Genomic DNA, 21,377 nt, shown 5'->3' on the forward strand with positions numbered 1-21,377 from the left:
GTTTGTTTTGTATCTTCAGACATTGTTGGAGAGTTGGAGGCGACAGACTTACTGGTGCACTGCAAACAAGGAGAATAATATAACTAGTACTTCAAATTGGGGTTACGTTTAGTCCTCCCTCTTTTTCCCTAATAAGAAATCTGACTTAAGCACCATGCTGCGTCTCCTCTTGGTGCCCTGACAGAAGGGCCTGTGTGTCACTGAGTCACGCAGCAGCTCTCATTTACGGACGTTTTCCTGTGGAGGATCTACACGCACATCTGGTCCCACAGCTGGTGGGGCCGCAGCCAGTGTGCACGGCATCTGGCACTTACTGAATGGCCTATATTTAATCATTTAACTAGTACTTGAGGGACAGGGCCTGAGACAAAGCCACTGGGAGAGGCGGGCAAGGTAAGCGCCTCTCTGACTCGAGCCTGGGGCCCGGCCCCCCGCACAGGAGGGGCGCCTCGTGGGCTCTGGGGTGGCCGCCCTGCTCTTGGCGAGGGTCTCTGCTGGCCCACCCATCAGGCTTGGCCCTTGTTAAAGAAAAGAATTCGTGACATTGCTGTCTTTTCATTTTAGCCTTTGGTTTTGTCTTCTACCCATGATCGTCACTGGAGCTATTTGGGAGAAAAATGCAAAGAGATTTTCTTTTTGAAAATAATCTTTTAAGACTCTGACAAATACCATTTTCAGGTTAATTTACTGCCAGTGTAAATATTTTAATTTCTATTATTTGCTCCCTCCTAATTGCTTATTTGCTTAATTACAAATTATTCAGATGAAGGAAATGCCATAAAGCCCCAAAATGTAAGCCTCTCCTTTTATGAAAGGGAATAAGATCACAGGCTGGTAAAAAGAGATCAGAGCAATCCATAGTTTTTCATTGCTAACCATAAGAAGCAAAATTTCATTTTTACCACCAATGAAAATAGACATGTGTAAGAATTTTACAAGTGCTTGAACACATTATCACCAACTTTGAGGCCATTCTAAACTATTTGCAGATGTCATTCAGTGGACTCACAGAACCTTCCTCCATCAATGGCTACAACTCAAAAACAATGAACAAACCTCTTTGGAAAAGACCTTGACAACAGAGAAAGGCCCACGTCCTCAGACCAAACCAGTAACACCTGGAACCTCAAGAGCGCGGGCTGGAAGAGAGCAGGCAGCATTCACCTTCTCCTTGACAGCCTCTGTACTGTCTGCATTGCCCCACCGAGCATGCGTTTACTTGGTAATCAAAACAAAATCCAGTCAGGCGTTATACTTCATAAGAAAATTTAAGATTTAATACATGTTTAAAGAGTGTCACCACCGGTTACTCTGTACCTAGTAAATGGCAGGTAATAGTACAATATGAAAATCATGAAGTGATGCTCTAAGGATATATTTAAACAAAGAGGGATTTGAAAGAAAAACACTGGTAAAACCTGGCACAAGCACATTATTTCTAAGCTCCCAGGTTTTGTGCTGACATGCTCCGCTTTTCCCTAAATTTCCTCAAGAGGTGGGCATGACCCCTTTATATGGATGTTATACACAACAGCCCATTTTTCCTGTACATTATTTTATACTGAAAAGCTGGCTGATAAGCAAACCATGATTCACTCTTCAAATTTCTGCTTAAGCCACTTACCGTTTTCATAGCACAAAGCTGTTTTGTGCTCCTTTGTACACCCCCCACCCCTCCCCGTACACGCTCACATCACTGTACAGCAGAGCTAAAAGCACAAGAGCTGTTGAAACTCCTGAGATAAGAAGGGCTGTGAATGCCCGTGACCGGCTCCTGGTGTTGGCGCTCCTGTGGTTCACGCTCAGTCTGTGATAGCCATCAGGGCAGACCAGCGTCACTGCCCACCAAGAGCACAGCCAAGTCCCAGTCCTGAAAAGTCTTCCACAGGAGAACAGGTCCCTTGCTTCATTAAAAGCACCACAAATACACATTCAAAACACAAAGACATAGGGAGCCAGCAGTGGTGGCTGATTTTACGGTTGGACTGCAGAGTGTGAATCTCCTGAGGCTGCTGCCTTTGAGCCCATCTACCTGTGCACCGGTGCAGCCGGGGCGCAGGCACCACACGCCCACCTGGCGTCCTCCACACTCCTGTCTACACGCCTAAGACCTGCTGCCTGAAGAACGAGCCTGGACAGAACACAGATTAAGTGCTGGGTAGTAACTGATAGATTTTAGAAACTGCAACACAAGATTGTCCAGAAGTCTATTTTTTTAATAATCTGCCTGCTTGTTAACTTAAGGCGTCCGCTTGGCTGATCTGCTCAGTCTAACGAGGCTCATGAAATCACTCAGTAAACAACAGAGTGATATAAAAATATATAAGATATTTTAATTCAAATATCTTACATATTCTTACATATCTGACGGACAAGTCGGCTGTTCAGTCTAGGGGAACACACAGTAACTCCTGGGTTCTGGAGAATTCGTCCCCATGGAAACGTGACCTATAGATTATGTACACACTTTACAGACTCTGACGCTGCCACTGGCCTCTCCCGGGGCAGTGATTCAAGGTCTGTTATGCTCTGAAAGAAACTTTGTGGAGTCAGCTGACCTCTGCCTCTCTCTGACACTCTAATGGCTCCATTCATAACAACTGTCAGCTGCATGGTGCCAATGGAAACAGCTCACACAAGGTTTGTCACCCTAAGAAAATATGGAAATCATATGGAGGGGTAGCCACGGAAATAAGCAGTTCCATGGAATATTCCAGCACCGAGGAGGCTGTGTTGGAAGATTGCTGACAATCCTGGTTACTTCCTGGTTTGTTTCCCGCAGTGGGTTCTGCACACTGAGTTTTCAGCCTCAGCTTTCAGCCTTCCCGTGCTTACCTCTACCAGATTTCATTATGGATTCTTAAATTCGAAACATTTGGAAATGGTTTTAATAAAGAGCTCAAAGTAGGTCCCCTTTCCATCACCTCCGGGTGTGGCCATATCCTCTGCTATACGATGGAAGGCCATGCCACACATAGATGTTTTCACTGCTGAAACCCATTACAGCTTTCAGCAAATCTAAATTACAGATGTAACCATGCTGGTCATTTGCCTTTATTTTTAAGTATCTTTTATAATTTTGAAAGACCCTACTTCGCAGCAAGGTGTCATCAGCCAGGGAGGGATAACTTGCCTGCAGAAGGGGCACTCCTGAGTGCAGGCAGAAAGCTTTCCCTGCCCAAGATACAGCTCGGCAGGTACAGGAAGTAGTGTAAACCGCACAGAAATACTCACAGTTTGGGCTTGGCAAGCAGCGGCGGTGGCTCCTTGGTGGGTGAGGGCAGGAGAGCTGGCGCTGGGAGAGGCTTGGTGCTGCTGGCCTTGCTGCTGCCCAGTCCATTCACCCCACGGCTGGGGTGCACACCATTCGCTTCCCTCTCAGCAGAACCGAAATGCCTCTGCAGAGCTGCTGTGCTAAGTCCGATTTCCGGGCTGTTCACCTGCTGGATCTCCGATGGTTTCTTCGAAGCCCACTCAAAGGAACTTGTCTCCAAGGCCGGAGGGGGCGGTGGGAACTCCCGGAGGCGGCCGCTGTGGGGTTCTTCCATGGAGTCTGAGCTGCAGTTTTCAGCGCTGGCTGAGGAAGGGGCGGGAGGGAAGCAATGAGACGCTATCGCTCCTGTTGTCCCCAGCTGTCACAGACAGCCTGAGCATCCCTTGTGCCCCGTGAGTCGTGAAGCAAGAGGTCCAGGCTGCTCACATCTGATATGGAAGCAAAGCTACCTGGAGGGCCTGGTTCTCCCAAGCTCATTTTCAGTGATTCCCCTGTTCCCCTTCCCAGTTGGGCCCACAGTGGGGAGACGAGCTCTCAGCTCAGTAAGAAATTTTAAACAAGATTTAAAGCCAAAACTTGGTACAGAAGGACAATACCAACAGTATCAATATTACGGATTCTTCCTCTCACAGTCCAGCCCTCAGATCCGACAGAGTCTGGCAACGGCTCCAGGCATAAAGCTTTTCTGCGGTAGGCAGAGGGGACCCCGTCTACTCAAAGGCATGGAGGACAAAGCTCTGAGTCTACGTGACATGTGCTGTGACCTCACAGATACATGTCATTTCCAAGCTGTCAGCACCTGAGAGCATCTGAGAGGTGCCCGTGTTGCCTTTGGAGCCTCACCTTGCCCCAAGCCCAGCAGAACTCCTAGAATGCACTTAAAAATGATAATTGTAAGCAACTGAAAGCCCAGAAATCCTTGTTAAGTTTGGCCTATAGCAGACTCACCCTCAAAGGCAGTGGGAACACCTGCCAGCCTCTGCAGCACAGACCCTGGGGTCCAGAGCCCCAGCCACATCACTGGGGTGGCAATGGTCTAGGCCGTATGCACGGCAGCTTTCAGTGCAATGCAAGGCCCCTGCCTATGCCGGCTAGCCAGGCCTGCGCTTCCTTCGCTCAGGGGCTGCTCCACCAGGGAGGCGACCTTTACCTTTTCTTCCCTTGAGTAAGATAAAAAAGCATTTACAACCCCATCCTGACGGCCTGAAGCCAGTTCTGTTTGTGCCTCTGCTGCCACCTAGCACTGAGTTCTCGCTCTAAAGACATCCAGTGTAGGTCAGCTGTTCTCACGTCCGTCTCACACAGCCAACAATCCGTTTACCGATTCCCTACCCTGCATACCAGGAGCCAGGCTTGGTCAGAGAGACCTTTGAAAACTGTTACAAAGTAAGTAATAGATGAGGCAATAAAAATAAGCTATTAGTAATAGCAGAATATAGACAACTAAAGTTGAAAGAAAATAAACAAAAAAGCTGTTTCATGTTGTTTCCCCTAGTGGTAAGTTTCTGAGTTTAAAAAACATTTAGGTATTTTTGAATAATGGTATTAACAGTATATTGCTTTAGGTTTTAATATCAGAGTGATATTCCATCTTCAATGGGATTTGATTTCCTGGGGCTTTACAGCTCTTCTGAAACTACATTAGGTGTATCTTGTATTACTTTTCCAGAAGCTTCCATAGTGGGTCAAACAGTGACTTATTGGTGCACGAGTCTCCCTATCCTGTGCTGGCAGCGCTGGGAGTGGTCCCTGCAAGTCTGGTGCAGAGGCGCCATCTGATGTGAGCACAATTCTGGGGCAGCATAAGGATGTCAGGGAACAGCTCCATTTCCAAGACCAAGACTGCGTGACACTGAACAGCCCGCATGCACTCCCCTGCTCTATGGCCCTCTTTGTCTTGCCCATTGCTGCTCCCACAGCCTTTGTTTCATGACGAAACCTGAATTGTCAGGGTGGCTCCTGGAGTGGCAGCAAGTATTCCTACAGGTCGGGCACCCTCGGGCCTCTTTCCACAGTGGTGTGCCACCAGGTGCCCAGACAGCCAGTGTGCTTCACTTCACATACCTGCGGTGACCACCAGCTGGGCCGTGCTCGTTACCAATCCGTGGTCATTCCTTGCTGAGCACGTGAAGACCCCTGCGTCTTCTGGGAAGGTCTCAGCGATGACGAGGGTACAGATCTCCTCTGGAGGTGAGAACAGAGCACCACATCAAAGTGAAATCCCGAAGCCACCTTGAAGAAGTCAGACCCCTCTGCTTTCTAAAACAGGCAACCGAGGTAATGATTATCACAGAATCATTTTACAAAGTATTCACAGTAGAGTCTCTTTACAATGAAGCTACCAGTTCAACCTAGCGGCAAGAGCTTTCAGGTCGGACCCATTTGTTGTGATTCTGGACAAGGTCAGCCTTGGCCACCAGGGTTTACTCTATATAAAACGGGGATAATATATTCCTCCTGGGAACATATTCATAAATGACATGTCCAATAAAGGGTTGATATCCAAAATACATAAAGAGCTCACGCACTTCAACAAACAAAAGCAAATAATCCAATTAAAAAATGGGCAGAAGAGCTGAACAGACAGCTCTTTGTTCCAAAGAAGAAATTCAGATGGCCAATAGGCACATGAAAAGATGCTCCACATCGCTAATTATCAGAGAAATGCAAATTAAAACCATAATGAGAAATCACCTCACACCAGTTAGGACAGCCAACATCCAAAAATACAAACAACAATAAATGTTGGTGAGGATGTAGAGAAAGGGGAACCCTCCTACACTGCTGGTAGGAATGTAAATTAGTTCAACCATTGTAGAAAGCAGTATGGAGGTTCCTCAAAAAACTAAAAATAGAAATTCCATTTGACCCAGGAATTCCACTCCTAGGAATTTACCCTAAGAATGCAGGAGCCCAGTTTGAAAAAGACATTTGCACCCCTATGTTTATCGCAGCACTATTTACAATAGCCAAGAAATGGAAGCAACCTAAGTGTCCATCAGTAGATGAATGGATAAAGATGTGGTACATATACACAATGGAATATTATTCAGCCATAAGAAGAAAACAAATTCTACCATTTGCAACAACACGGATGGAGCTAGAGGGTATTATGCTCAGGGAAATAAGCCAGGTGGAGAGAGACAAGTATCAAATAATTTCACTCATCTGTGGAGTATAAGAACAAAGAAAAAACTGAAGGAGCAAAACAGCAGCAGAATCACAGAACCCAAGAATGGACTGACACTTACCAAAGGGAAAGGGACTGGGGAGGATGGGTGGGAAGGGAGGGACAAGGGAGGAAAAGGGGCATTACGATTAGCACACATAATGTAGGGGGGGCATGGAGAAGGCTGTACAACACAGAGAAGACAAGTAGTGATTCTATAGCGTCTTACTACGCTGATGGACAGTGACTCTAATGGGGCACATGGTGGGGTCTTGATAATGGGGGGAGTCTAGTAACCATAATGTTGCTCATGTAATTGTACATTAATAATACCAAATATATATATATATATTCCTCCTGGGGTGACTGTGAGGCTGAAACAGATGTCTGCACAGTGTGCACCTCAGCCTGGGTGTGTGGACATCACCAGCAGAGCCAGCTCCACGTGCTCCTCCTGCCTGGTTTACTGGAGCGCATACGGAGGTTCTTTCAAGTTCAGTGCAGCCACCTCTCACTTCTGCTCAACTGAGAAGCCGTTAGTGGGGAAATGAAGCTTCTCTGAAATGCTGACACTGGAAGAAAAGAACCTGCTCTGTAGATGACCTGCCCACGGTTTTCTGGAAGCTGTTACGCTGCAGCAAGAAAGGCTCCAAGTCGGACCAGCTGCTGGGGCTGCGTAAGGGTCCCTGTGACGTGGTCCACCTCCTCGAATTTCAGTGCTCTTATCTGCAACACTATCACTACCATAATAAAGGGTAATAGACAGTAAAAGAACCTCCTGCCCTGACACGTAAGGTTGACCACCGCAAGGCTACACGAGCAAGGCAAGAGCTGACAGCTGCAGGGCCCTGACCAGGCTCCAGGACTGCCACCAGCACAAACAGATTAGATTTCCCCTCATGTCGACCTTAGGAACTGCATGTATCATCACTGGCCTGTTTCACAGGTAGGACACTAGAGCACAAGAAGGCTGACCGGCTTTCCCAGGGTCCCAGTTAGTAAGTGGTAAAATCACAAGTTGAGCCAAGTCGGTCTCCTGACTCCTCCTGGTGACTGTCTTTGCTGGTGATCTGACGTGCCCTGTGCTTAGGACTTGACTGGTTCCAAGTGACGCTTTGCAGCCAGCCAGTGGCAGCTATTACTATGGGAAGAAGCTAGATGCAGAGTGTATTGACTGTTTTTAAACGGAATAATTATCTATGTTGTATCAGTGAAATAAAGATGATAACATTGGTAAATGTGAAGAAAGTGATATAATTCTGATTCCCTAAGAGACTCTATTGATTATCTACCTACTAGGTGGGCAGTAATAATGAGACTTCATAGTGAAAATTTTTTTTTACAAAAATGGCTGCAGTGCTTCCATTGCCCCTTTATAATGTGACTGCAAACCCTTCCGTCAGTTGGCACAGCCCTTGGACTTGGGCCTGCTTTGCAAGGGGCTTTGAGCTAGAATGTGGTGGAGGGGACACTGAGGAAACCTCCCAGGGGCTTGCTCACTCCTGCTCCATCTCTGGAGCCCTGCTGAACCCCCAGGTAAGTAAGGCTGTGCAGGAGGAAGAGACCCCGCAGGGCCGAGAAAAGCCATGGCAACAGAGACCCGCCAAGACTAGCGCATTCCTAGCCAGCCTGGGAGCTGCGCACAGCCACGTGAAGTGAGTGCACCTCAGAGCAAGCTGGTGCAGCGAGCCGAGCGTGACCCACAGAACCACGAACTAGGCAAACGGTCGCCGCTTTCAGCCTCTGACTTTCCAGGTGATGCCCTGCTTAGCAACAGCTAACTGACTTAACTGGCAACGAGAAAAGGCTTCTTTTCCAGCTTCTTTATGTGACACCTCTAAGGGCAAACTTCAGAATTGTAACGTGTCTTCTCTCAATTCAGCTACCAATAATGTAAATTAGCAAATATGCTTCAAAACATATTTTGTGTTAAACACTTAGAAAATAGTGCTAACTGGTTAGAAGATACCTTATAATAAAACAATTTTCATCTGCTTAAGGGATCTTTAAATATCTTCATTTGAAAACACAAATAAAAATAATGAATGCAAAAGTACACAAATTAAGTATAAAATGCAAAGTAAAAGCTTCCATTATATTCCAGGCAATCTGTCAATGGTATTTATTTCAATTACAAGATGCTTTGAGTTAAAATGTTGTTGCTTTATTTCAAATGAAGTAAATTTTGAAATTATGTTATCCCTGCAGACTTCTCATCCTGGAAAATAGGAAAAAAAACTGAATGATAAAAACTCAGCCCTTCTTTTCAGTTACCTGGAACACTTCTCTGGGCATGAGATGTGAGCACACCGGACAGCCCTGCAGCAGACAGCTTTGCGAATGGCCACACTGGCCTCCTTTGACTCAAGACGAGCTGAGCCTGACAGCTCACTTCCTGCTTCACCACTGAGTAAGTCATGTTTTTAGATTTTGCGATCAAAGCCGACTTTGACATGACAGCTTTGGTACGCTCAGGGCAAACGGGGATTCACACGATAGCACTCTGCAGGATTTTCTTGCCTTCCCAGGGTTACACAGGTGGGAAACAAAGCCAATTGTGTTCAACGTTAGCAGAATATCCACTTCTAATGCTACAGTGTTGATGTTAACAAAAGGAAAATTTTAAGTTCTGAGCCCAGGTTATATGCTGGTTTATAATTTCAATAATGCATTTCCATGAACAATGCTCAAATTATGACCACACCCCATAAAACAGGCAGCTGTGGTGTAACAGGGAAGGAAGGTGCAGACTCAGGCATGCCCGCCTCTGTCCATCTCAGTCGGCACAGAAGCCCCCCGTCTCAGGACACGTCGTGGGCCTGGGGAGCCATGGACACATGGTGTGACTATGAAGTACAACATGTATCGGTGCTATTTTGATATTTTTAAATCAGTGATTTTTATTGAAAAAAATAAAGAAAAACTCAAGGATAAAAAAATAATTTACAATTACAGAACAGGCAGGGCTCTGTGTTGTTCTCCCTTTATTTCTATCTTACATGTGACCCTTGACATACAGTCAAGGACCTCAAGGTAACTACTGTTTAAATTTGAGTAGACGCCTCAGCTCCTCCGTAAGAGTGGGCTGTGTGTGGGCGGGGCAAGTAAGTCCGGTGGAGGCCACCGACTTTCTGAATCCCGAATCTTGGTGGTGCTTCCCAGGCCTGCGGGGCCACAGAACCATCTGGGGCTCTTGCTAAGTGTTGGTCACCTTGGCCTCTCCTCTTTTTCCTCTAGAGGCTGATGCAGGAGACCGGGAGTGGGGGGGGCCAAGGAGTTTTTCAAAAACATGCTTTCCAGATCATTTTCATCATCAGGAAAGTATACAGGACTTCATCCAAAAAAACTGATTTTCAAATGTTTTTGATTGGAACCCAAAGAAAGAATTACATTTATATCCGATTCAGTCATGTATATAATACATACACATGTATAACTGGAATGAAAGTTTCACAAAACAATACTTAAACTTATTATAGGATGTGAGTCCAACTATGTTCTATTTTATTATTTTATTTTGAAACAGTGGTGGCTGTCACCCACTTTCACAGGTCGCAACCAGTAGTTTACAAATGCTGCCCTGTAGGACCTAGCATAGTTCCTGACGCAATAAATATCAGTGAGTCCTGTATTAAGAAAGGCTTTTCAGGTAAAGGTTTGAGAGATACCGATATGTTTAAAGTACACACTTATTTGATTAAAAGGGTCACTGAATAGAAGGAAAACAATAGAATAACAGAGAGAGCATGAGGTAATCCTGTTTTGTTTTGTTGTTTTACTATACTGTACACAGTTTTTGGCTTTCCAATTGAAGAAGAAGATAAAAAGTGTGGAAATAATTCAAGTTGAAGCTTCACATAAGATTAATCATTTGGAAAGCGAGATGTATCTGGAAAGGTACAGGGTTTGGAATTTTTTAACTGAATACATGTGGTTCCAGAATGAGTTAAACATGCACTGACCCAGAGCAGAGTAAACGATTTGGATCATCAGTGCTATAAAGGACTTCAGAGAGTGACTAGTCCAAATCCCCATCTGCTCAGGTGACTCCAAAGTGATTCTCATGGTTAATGAATATTAAAGCCAAAATAGTAAGGGTGGGCCCCCGCCACAGAAGAAGCTTCCTTTCCCTAGAGCACGAAGCCTCTCTAGTTGTTCAGGACACAGGATCCCAATATAAAATGAGGTAACAAAAGATTCAAGATAGGAAACAAGTTTCTGCATCTGAACATCTAGTAACTCTTAGTATCCAAATAATTCACCAGAAATCTGTCTGCACAGGCAGATGGGATCCATATCCTCTAAGATCCAAGATACAGGGGTCTAGATCACAAGCCCAGGCAAAGAACACAGCCATGTGAACATGCTGGCATCAGAAGAAACGAACAGCTAAGTCTTTTGAGATGTGGGGAAGGGTGTCCTCAGAGCGATGGGCCTCAGGCAGAGGTCAGTCACCTCTGTCCTGCCCGGCAGGTGCTGCTGGGAGGTGCAGGGCCATCCCTGCTCTCAGCAGCACCTGGCAGCCACCGCCCACGTCCCTGTGCGGCTTTCCCAGGCTCGGTCTGCTCTCCAACCTGGGCTGTTCACACCTGGGAAGGCAGAGTTTCTGTAGACACAGAAACGCCCATTGCTTGTTCAGCACCTGGGAATGCCTTGTTCAGCACCTGGGAATGCCTTGTTCAGCACCTGGGAATGCCTGACCCGTACACACACATTCTGTGCCTTGAAACCTACATTTAAAACAGGATAAATACCTTATCGAGCAGGAATGATCTAAGGTGGTTTTTGTGATGATCTTGACAGTTTTAGAGTTCCTTCTTATGTTATTATGATTCTGTGACTTTTTTCTTCTTTTTAGTTTTGCTCTTATTAGTTGCCCTAGTACAGAGGGCCCTTTGAGTAGACATCCAGACAGCCAACAGACACAAGAAAAGATGCTCCACATCGCTAATCATCAGGGAAATGCAAATCAAAATCACAATGAGATACCACCCCACACCAGTTAGGATGGCCAGTACCAAAAAGATTAGAAATAACAAGTGTTGGTGAGCAGATGTCAGCATCTACCAAGTAGGCTCTCTGTAAGCCTTCTTGAATAAATGGATAAAATTTAGTTTGAGGGAAAAAAGAGCAAACATTTGCTCTACAGAAAGACTGTGTTTCAAATTTGATTGAACAAAATTCATTTTATATGAATTTTCCAGAAAACTTCTATTGCTTAGAAAGTTAAATTCATGTATAGAGTTGATGATGGACAAAACATCTAGAAAAGGTTACAAACTACAAAACAAGAAAAGAAACATGTAAAAGCACTGGGGTGCTCTTTGAGTAATCTTCATGCATTGCTATATCTCAGTGATTTTTACTAGATACAATTTAGTCCTGTGCCCGGTGTTGTTCAGGTTTTCTTCTCTTAAAAAATTTCATCCAAATGTGACAATAGGCTCACATTTTGTTGGGATAAAGGAGCATCATAGCTTGTATGGTCCTGACATTATAAAAGTGAAGAAAGTCATGAGGAAATGAGCTGAGCCAGATTATAATATTGACTTTTCATCTGGTAGCATCTTACTTGAGCAAAGACCTTTAAGACATCAGTAAAATACATCTTGGTGAGGAACAGAAATCACAGAATGACTGCTTGTGTTAAACAAATGGAGTTAGAGGCTTGCTAACCTGTATTTAAAAAACTGTCCGGTTTTAAAAATGGAAAAATTTCAAGTCACTAATAATTCTAATTATGATTCATTTTAATTCAATTTTCCTAAATGAAAGGTTTTGATTTGAGGGCATACTATAAATTACTAAATTGGAAACTATTTTTGGTGGTGATAAATCCTGTTTTTCTTTTTTACAGTTACTTAAAAATTACTTAACACATAAATCTCTTTTAGAAGTCAGCCCTGAATTGCATTCAAGCTCTTGGACATACCTAACAGCTGGTTAAATCCCAAGGAAACTATTGTGTTTGCAGAAACTTATGAACTGATGAGGCAGCAAGGATAATATTACTAGGTCCTTAGGGTTATAGGGGACATTTTCAGAAATGTCTTCCCTCACAGCCATCTTCCCCCCTTTGAGGTCTAGCCTCATGAAAAATAAATCCAGCTTTTACCCTCCAAACCACAGGGTTTTGCAAACACAACTGATTAAAAAAGAACTTTGGGCTAAAGTCAACAAGACGCGATTCAGTGTGGATAAAGGTCTTCCCACCTTTTCCTGAGACTGAGCCATGCCTCCCTGGTCCACAGGAGCCCAAGCGTCCTCATGGCTGCTCTGGGTGGCCCCGAGCCAAAGACACACCTTGCAGGTTCAATTGTTCAGCAGTTATTTCCAAAGAATTTAATAAGTGCTTAGGTTTTCACAAGTTAGTTACTGTCTGAAGAAAATACACATAAATCGAAAGAAACATACTACTTTACCCTTAAATAACCACACCTAGTCACGGGCGTGTGCCTCTGCTGAGCACTGCACAATTCTTTGGACAAGCAGAATGGACACAGCCAGCCTCACCTCCTCTCCACTTTGGCTTCCGTGTGGCACTTGCTTTTTATCATGCACACATCAAAAACTCAGCTTCCCAAAGGTAAGATGTCACAGAAAAGAATGAGGCGTGGTCTGATGTTGAAACTCTGAACTATTCAAGCACAGCAGTCTTCCCTACCTGGTGCTGAGTGTCCCTGTTTGGGTCAGAAATCCCACACATCGCAGACCCCGTGTCTGTGTGGTGTGGCGCCCCATGAACGCCCACCACGCAATCTGGAGCCACAGGTTTTACACAATCCACTTTTGCTAAACCCACCATCTTAACCTAGATTTATTTGCATTAACTTTTTAACTATGCATGATCTACAGGGATCTCAATAAACTGCCCTCCTGCAACTCAGCACACACCTTAGTATGTTTAACAAAGTACAATTTACTTCACCTTCTGAATCACAGACTCCAAATATGGATCCACTAAACGAGATCTCAGACGGTGGCTAGCATTGGTTAGCAAAGATCTATATTGAAATAGAAGGCACCATTACATGTCTAATTCCTTAACTATAGGACATTTTCTGTGTTTTGATTTTGGGCACCATTAGACAATGCTATAAGAGTAACTCAGTATGGTTTGTGGCTGTTTCCAGACAGATGAGTAAGAGCCTGAGTATTAACAGCTGTCAAATGAGTCTCTTGTGCCTTCCATGCCCCCAGACTAGTCTTTGAAGGTTTCAATCGGTAAAGTCAGAATGTCAAAGAAGGAGGCCAGAACAGGTAATATGACAAACGGATGTTGGTCTTAAGCAAGCTGACTAGCTATTAATTCACAAAACAGTCTGAAAAGATTTGTGATGCAAGCTGACTTCTGTCTAGACAGAGAAGGGAGTGTAAAACACATTAGACAGACACAACACAGTAGTGACGAGAAAAACCTGTTTCAGTTGCACAAATGCACTGGGAGGGACTCTGCTAGTTCCCTCTTTATCTAAATATCTAACTCCCGCTGGGATTATATCTAGGTACTAGTGAGTTTCAGTTTTATTTCCAGAGCTTTAAAACATCTTACACATAAATAGGAGGATGGAGAATGGAGAGAAGAGAAAAAAGAAAAAGAAAAAGAATAAATAAAGAAGGATGAGGAGGGAAATGGAGAAAGAGAGGAACAGAGGGAGGAACGGAGGAAGGGGGAGGGGCGAGCGCGAGGGAGGGGAGACCCTGAGGCCGGGTGTCCCTGAATTTCAAAGGCTATTTATGTTCTAGCATTTGGAGAACACACTGGCCCAATCCTATACGATTCATCTCTTGCCTCAGATGTGCTGCAATCATGTCTGGCCTCCTCCTCTCCACCCAACAGTGGCTAAAAAAACAGCTCTCAGGGAAGCCAGCTCTTCCATAAGTCTTGTAGGGCTGAGTAGTTCACTGTCTCCTGGATATCAGAGTCAATCAGAGGAAAGTAAACACTTCAGTACATACTGTGGCTTTCCCCTCGACAATGTCAACGGTCAACTCAGTCAGTGTAAGGTAACACTTGGCTACTAGTAGTCACAGTCTTACCTGTATGCCAGGGACGCCAGAATGCTGTTTATTACAAATACATCTGAACATTTGCTCTTAAGTTCTTACGGCAACTCACGTAAGCAGGAACTTGAATAGTCATTTATGTGTTTAAAGTTTCTTTGTTTAGAAAACATGATCACAGAGACTTTAATGCTACTCACCGACTGCAGATTTCCTGAAGCAGAGCATTTCACAGCCCCACTGTGGACAGGCAAGGAGCGATTCTAGCAGTGTCACAGCAAAGAGGATTGTGGAGAAATTGTTGGAGGTCAGGGAAAGCTAGCTGTGTTTTACTTTTAATAGCTCCTGTCTCCACTGTGTTTTTTTCCTCATATTTATGGATTTGCTTGAAATGTTTCTGTACTAAGAAAGTATTTGTTTTCAGCAAATGTTATTACTGTGGTTGGAGCAAAGGAGCATGTTTTCTTAAATTCTTTCAGATCAAACTAAAGGGAAAAGAAATATAAGAAAATGCAGAGAACATGGAGAAGAGAAGCTCTCTCACATACTGCTGGGACTCGGGCTCTAAAGGGAGGCCTGCCGCGTCCTGCCACTGCCTCCTCGGTTTTACCACATTAACCTAAAAGGCACCTGAGTTCTACAGTCAGATCATTCCATGTCGCTGTTGAGCACTAATTCCATTAAATAATTCATGCTAGAAACTATATTCTAGAAGCAAAAAAGAAAACTGTGACTGAAACAGCATGTCTGTGGCATGAGGGGCGAGAGGCCGGAGGCCGGGGAGCTGGGCTGGTCCTGTCCCCCCTTTTCACCCGACTGCTTCCTTCTTAGCCGGGACACCGAGCGTTTTCGATCCTTGAACACGTACATTCTCAAAGACTGAACTGTGCAGTTTCTGACCAGTGATTTGAATTTTTGGATGATGGTTGGTTTGTGATTTTCCATCATCAGCCACGGGAAACTGGATATTCATCCTTGCCAACAATGGGTAAGAACATGATGAAAAAGAGTCACATGAATTCACACAGAATATAAAGTACAACCTCCAAAGCAATCTTAGTCCATCTCAGTAATAACGCTTTTAGGAACTTTGGCCCAAGATTTTATTTTTATTTGTACATAAAGTATCAAAAGACATAAATTGCTCCATAGGTTTTTCACATAAAGTCTATGATCATATTTTTTGAACAAAGAAACTTTAAACTACTTTCTTATAGATGAGAGCGATTTCCTCCCTCCCTGCCTCCCTAGCTGTCTACTGAAGCTGTGGCCTGACTCCCTGAAGGATTTCCGTATCAGCTCCCACCACAGACTGAGGTCTGGAGGTCCATGTATCAGAGAACCGGCATTACTAAATTTCATGTGAAGAACTACACAGACAGAATGAGAAGCGTGTTTCCTCGGTTCAGAAAGACTGCAGTTTTGAGGGTGACTGACACGTTAAATGGGGCAGCACGCTCTGCTTGGAACGCAGGGCAGGAAGGCAGCAGACCGACTCCGGCTGCTCCCTCGGCACCCGCAGCCTCTGTTTCTGACGGGGTCACAGGCTGCTCAGCAGGGACCGGGGCTGCGGTGGCCCGAGACAACCTCCCAGCCCCAGAGAGCGTGGAGCCGGGCCTCAGCCCTACGGGACAGGGCGGCAGGGCCCGCCTGACACTGAAGAAGAGGCACAGATTTGTCTCCGAGCCTTTGTAAGGAGTGAGTGAGACTGGTGACGTAGCGGACGGGAAGAACCCAGGAGAGAGTCACCTCGAGGGGAATGCACTGTGGACGCCCTGACCCAGGAATGTCTTGTCTCTGCCAAACATTGTTTTGGTCCATGAGGAGCCATAAATATCCGAGAAGCATGAGGAGGTGGGCAGTCGGACCCGACGCTTCTGGGCAGCACGGCGCGTGGATGAGGTCACAGGACCTGGTAATTATGAAATCTCAGGGCAGGATGACTTTCTTCGCGCTCGTGCAGCAGTGAAAGCTGACAGCTCAGGGCACATAGTGAGCGGGCACGGGTCACTTCCGCTTACCCTCCGGCTGCTCTGCAAGCCGGGGTCAAGGCACCAGTGGGCTTTAGTCAGTAGGAGGATGCAGCAAATGGTTCTTTTCTACTGGAAGTTTAGGAAGATTTTTTCATCATTACTTTAGTTTGCTTTCTGAATCTAAAAGGCTACACTTTAAAAAGCCTAAGTCACGGAGCTTGATATTCTTGTTTGAATGGAAGTTAATGTTTTACTAATAAAGAAGCTGATGTAAAATGCAGCGTACAGACCCCATAATAAAGAAGATATTGTCTTTAAGGGGTTTCACATTTCCAGGGAACTGCAAAAACATTGTTCCTCTTATGGCTTTAAAACAGAAACAAAGAACTATTGAAACCCAAAAGATACATTACCAGAGGGAAAAAAGAAAAAGCTTCTTACCAGGTTCAGCTGTAGATCTAGGTTCTGTTTGCCCCACGAGAAAAAAATAAAACAGAGTATTAGAATGGGGTTCCATTAATAACAAACTTCCCTATTACCTTGTCTAGCACATGTCTGAAGAAATGTTATAGAAAACTTCTTAGACAAAAGAGATAAAGCAACAATCAATTTATCATTTCTGTAACTACAGAAATACAAATTCCAGTAACAGCTTACACTAGAAAGTTTTTAAAACTGCAATTCAAGGCAGATGTACAGGAGGCTGTAAACCTCCAAAATCATTTGCCCAATGTTAGTTCAAATATATATGTGCATTGTTTTCAAAGGATCTAGAATTAAACAGCACATCTTCAACTTACTGGGCACTGGACACCTGCAGATACCCGGCCTCCCCACTCTTGAAAACAGAAACCTATTCATCTGATGACTAAACCCTTCTAGGACTTTTGGGAGCTTGACAGAAGAAAATGGTTGGATTTGGGAAAATGGGCACCTCTCCTTACTTTTCTGTAGAATTCTGAAATCAGGCGAGTCTTGGATTTCACTCCCTTGTCGGAACCACTTGACCTGCAAAGGGGGAGCTCCTCGGACCCGGCACTCCAGAACCACCACCTGCCCCTCTGAGGTGGCTGTGTCCTGCAGCTCCTGAAATCCAAGAAGACACTGTCATGAGACTCTGCGGTGCTCTCATGATTTCACAACAGAGAAGAAAACTTCCAAATCTTAGAGGAGAAAGCACAGGCCTTGCATCACTAAATAATTCCCACTAACTCAGGATAATCACCTTCAAGTCCCTGGGTCATTAGCTTTTCACAGTCTCCATGTAATGAAATAAGTAAGGTTTAGCACCAGGCCTATAGGAATTTTGGGCCTGCCTACAAATTTATTACCTCTTTTGCACTTATGGAATTTTATGAGAACAATTGCTACCTATCATTATCTACATTTAGGAGAAAGCTGGTAAAATGCAAAGTTCTTAAACCAAGTATACTCCACGTGAACCAAGTACACACCAGTTAGACAGGAAGAAAAGAAAGGTATACGTGTGTTTTCACGAGCTTGCACCCATTCACATACACCTGCCACGTGTGCCCACTGGTGCCGTATGTCAGGTTTGTTAAGATAAGGGGTTTTGGTATTTTCTCATTTTGAGATTCTGAGTAAAAACATTTGGCATCCCCCCTCTTGACCTTCATTTCCTCCTCCCCTGCTGTTATCCTGTTACCCGCACCCGACTCCAACTCCAGGCCAATAAATTTTTACAACCCAACAGATTAGAAATTAATTTGCCTTCATGGATGCAAAGAGGTAAAGCTTTTACACCTGTTACTAAATACTGCAAGATTAATAGTTCCCTAACATGCACCCTCTCTCTGCCTTCCTCCTCCAGGATTACTTAGCAATGGGACTACTTCAGCTTTTTGACTACGTGAACTTTTGACTAGAGAGTCTTACGTCTTATATAGGGCATGCAGAACTCTTAAAAGTTCAAATCTGATAGAGCAGTTCACTGATATATCAACAAAAAGCAACCAAATTCACCTTAAGAAGTGTTTCTTCTGTTTTGTTTTTTAAGATTATTGGAAGTGACAACAAACGGTGTGCTGGGAAAACCAAGCCTGTGGGGACGGTGGGAAAGCTCTGTAGGGGTCCTGGCAGGTGGGTCGAGCTACAGCAGCCTATCATGAGGTCCTAAGGATGGCCCTCGCTGCTAAATCTTCTTTTTAAGTGAAAAGGTTAAGGTCATTAACCAATCGTGACTGCATTCTTTCACCTGCCTTATTTCCAAATGGAGGAAGTCTCTGGTTTTAAAGTGACTCTTAAACTCTGTGATTGTGTCTAGAGAAGAGCTGATTTAATGGATCACAGCAGGACAAGTGTCACTCATGGGGTCCACCCTGCGTGAATTAGTAATTAAATGCCCCCAAGGCTTGTCCAGGAAACCATTCGCGGTAGCTGACAAATGGTATACCAACATTTTTCATGTTCAAGCTTCCAGGCACTAAAGAGGATCTGGATTTATTTACAGGATCATACATTTTCTTCAAATATCGTGAAGTCAAAGATGTTAGCGTGTAGATTCTAAGGGCCTTAAGTAGTCAAAACTCCATAGCTATTACAGGATTACAATGTGCCTCCTCCTGGGGCAAATATTTTTATCTTGACAAAAGCCATAGTTGAACACAGCACATCCTGAGGAGATGCAGGAATGTGAGGAACCCTAGGGAGACTGGGAGCCGAGCTTCTAGAGGCTGCACGGGACCATCCCTCGGAGGGGCTTTGGGATCCCGGGGCATTTTAGGGTTCACATAAAGGCCTCTGCTATTGTACATCGAGCCCGCCTGATACTATGATTCCTTGGAAGGGTCAGCTACTTGGGAAGAAACGTCACATGGGACTAGCTGTTCTCCTGTCATCACACGAGTCCCCACTGCCCACAGTCCCACAGTCTACACCAGTCCTGCTGCCCCAGCAAAGCCCGGTCGCCCCAGGCAGAAGCACAGGCTCTGCCTCTAACCAGCTGTGAAGCCTGTGCGTCTTCTCCAGAGTCCCGGGTGGAGGCGCCTCGTGGACGGACACAGTCCGCCTGCATCCTCTGCCCCCATCGCGCCCAAGAGAAAGGCCAAAGGAGATGGGCAGGGTGACGCAGCAAAAGCTGGTCTGAGTTACAAGGGAGATGAGCAGATTTAGTTTCTAAACCTGCCTTCCAAAACCAGAATCCAGGCCAATAAGGAGCCAGCAGAGCAGGGAGAGAAGCTGCCCAAAGGGAAGAGGGTAACGCAGACTCTGGCAAGGAAACGGCTCTGCACAAACGGAGATGCTCTGCAGCCCAGAGGCCGGAGCGGAAGGGGCGGGAGACGCCCAGCGAGGCGTGCGAGGCGCGTCAGTCACTCTGCCATCTGGTATCATCTTTAGATCAAGCTTTGTATAATGTAGAACCTGGTTTTACTTTTCTTTTATTAAATTATGGGGTTCACACACAGAATGCCACGTAGTCTTTTGGGGACGGTGGAGGTGCCCAGGTTCTGAGGACCTGTCCTAGTGCCCAGGAGGAATTCTGGAATGTTCCCACATGCTGGCCCACCAAGGTGAGGCGCTGTGGGCAGGGAAAGCAAAATCCCACATCCTCTTTTCTTACCCTGGTGCCACCAACACAGAATTTATTTGCTTAAAATGAGAGATACACTGGGCCCTGGCACCCCAAAATCCACCGTGTCTTGGGCAATGACACACCAGGTAACATAGACTTCCTGGGGATGAGCTCACAAAGCTCTTGTGAAAAGCTCTAAAACTCTGTATAATGCGAGCTGTCCACCCACTTATAAATGTTTCCTGTCCTGAGCACACGGTGACCTCACTGACCGCAGTGACAGTTTTTGTAGGTTTTACAACATCTTTTCCTGGTAGTCTGCCAGGAGGGGACTCCCAAAGTTGCCAGCTATTGTCATTTGTCGCCTGTGTCCTACAGTAAATACTCTGTGAAAAAATCTTTATAAGGTTAGATGCAGACTGGCTCAGAAGAAAAACGATCATTCCCAACAGGAAGACAATCAAGATGCTTCCCTCCACTGCCTTGCAGAAGTTTACAGATTTGCTTTTCACATTTGTCTTTAGTTTAACTGGGATATATTTTTGTGAAAAGTGTGAGCTAGGAGTCGAGTCGAGTATTTTTTTTACCTCTGCTGAGGAACTCACTCTTCACCCAGTGGTCTGCAGGCTTCTGCAGGTACTGGGGGGTCTGTGGCTCTGCACCTGCTGATTTGTCCAGCCTTGTGCCTGTGCCGTGCTATCCTAACTATTCCTTTAGTGAGGCTTGGTATCTCAGAGGACAGATCCCATGCCTTTCTTACCACCAACTTATTTTCTTCATTTAGGAGTGTCCTGACACTTACTCTTAGCCATTTTTTCTCCTACACAACTTTTAGAATCAAATTGCCAAGTTCTCCATTAAGCACATAAATAAAAACAAAGAACCTTTTGGAGTTTTAGCTAGATTTGCATTAAAGCTATAGATTAATCTGGGATTATTGACTTCTTTACCATCTTGCAGTCTGCAGACATGGTATCTCTCTCCATTTACTTTGGCCTATTTAAATGTCTTTCAATAAAGTTTTATAATTTTCTCAACTTCATCCAGACAGAATCTCAAAAAATAAGCTGGGGGGAAGGAGAAGAATACTATATGGAACAATTTCTGAGTTGAGTAGCTGACTGACGAAATGGGTGTCATTCAGCTTTGCAATGCAAAACACCAACTTAGAACAAATTGAAAATAGGTCAATCTTTTTTTTTTCATTTTTATGAAACTTTCTGTCTCTCCCAAGCAACTTCCTATGTAGTATTTTGTCTTATTTTATTTCTGTCTTCTTTCCACTCCATTTTAAACTCTATCACATCACTGCCCACGCCCACACTGCTCAGACCCCTCATGGGAAAACAGTCACATAGCAGTTGTCTGAATAGCTACCCAAAGGTAACCATGATAGCCTACTGATCTCTTCATTTTAATTTTTAA

General features: G+C 44.8%; 1 protein-coding gene across 6 annotated transcripts in view; it reads right to left on the minus strand.

Annotated features, from left to right (window-relative positions):
- PALLD (palladin, cytoskeletal associated protein) overlaps positions 1-21,377 on the minus strand; it is a 310,939-nt gene that overhangs the window by 140,869 nt on the left and 148,693 nt on the right. For all 6 annotated transcript variants that reach the window (XM_073232834.1, XM_073232838.1, XM_073232837.1 and 3 more), the window contains 4 exons: positions 17,365-17,506; positions 16,862-16,885; positions 5,339-5,458; positions 3,235-3,577 (listed from right to left, as the gene is read on the minus strand). In XM_073232834.1, the coding sequence (XP_073088935.1) occupies positions 3,235-3,577; positions 5,339-5,458; positions 16,862-16,885; positions 17,365-17,506 (629 nt within the window). The remainder of the gene's footprint in view (positions 1-3,234; positions 3,578-5,338; positions 5,459-16,861; positions 16,886-17,364; positions 17,507-21,377) is intronic.

This window comes from Manis javanica, chromosome 3, assembly GCF_040802235.1.
Source record: "Manis javanica isolate MJ-LG chromosome 3, MJ_LKY, whole genome shotgun sequence".
Taxonomy (NCBI): domain Eukaryota; kingdom Metazoa; phylum Chordata; class Mammalia; order Pholidota; family Manidae; genus Manis; species Manis javanica.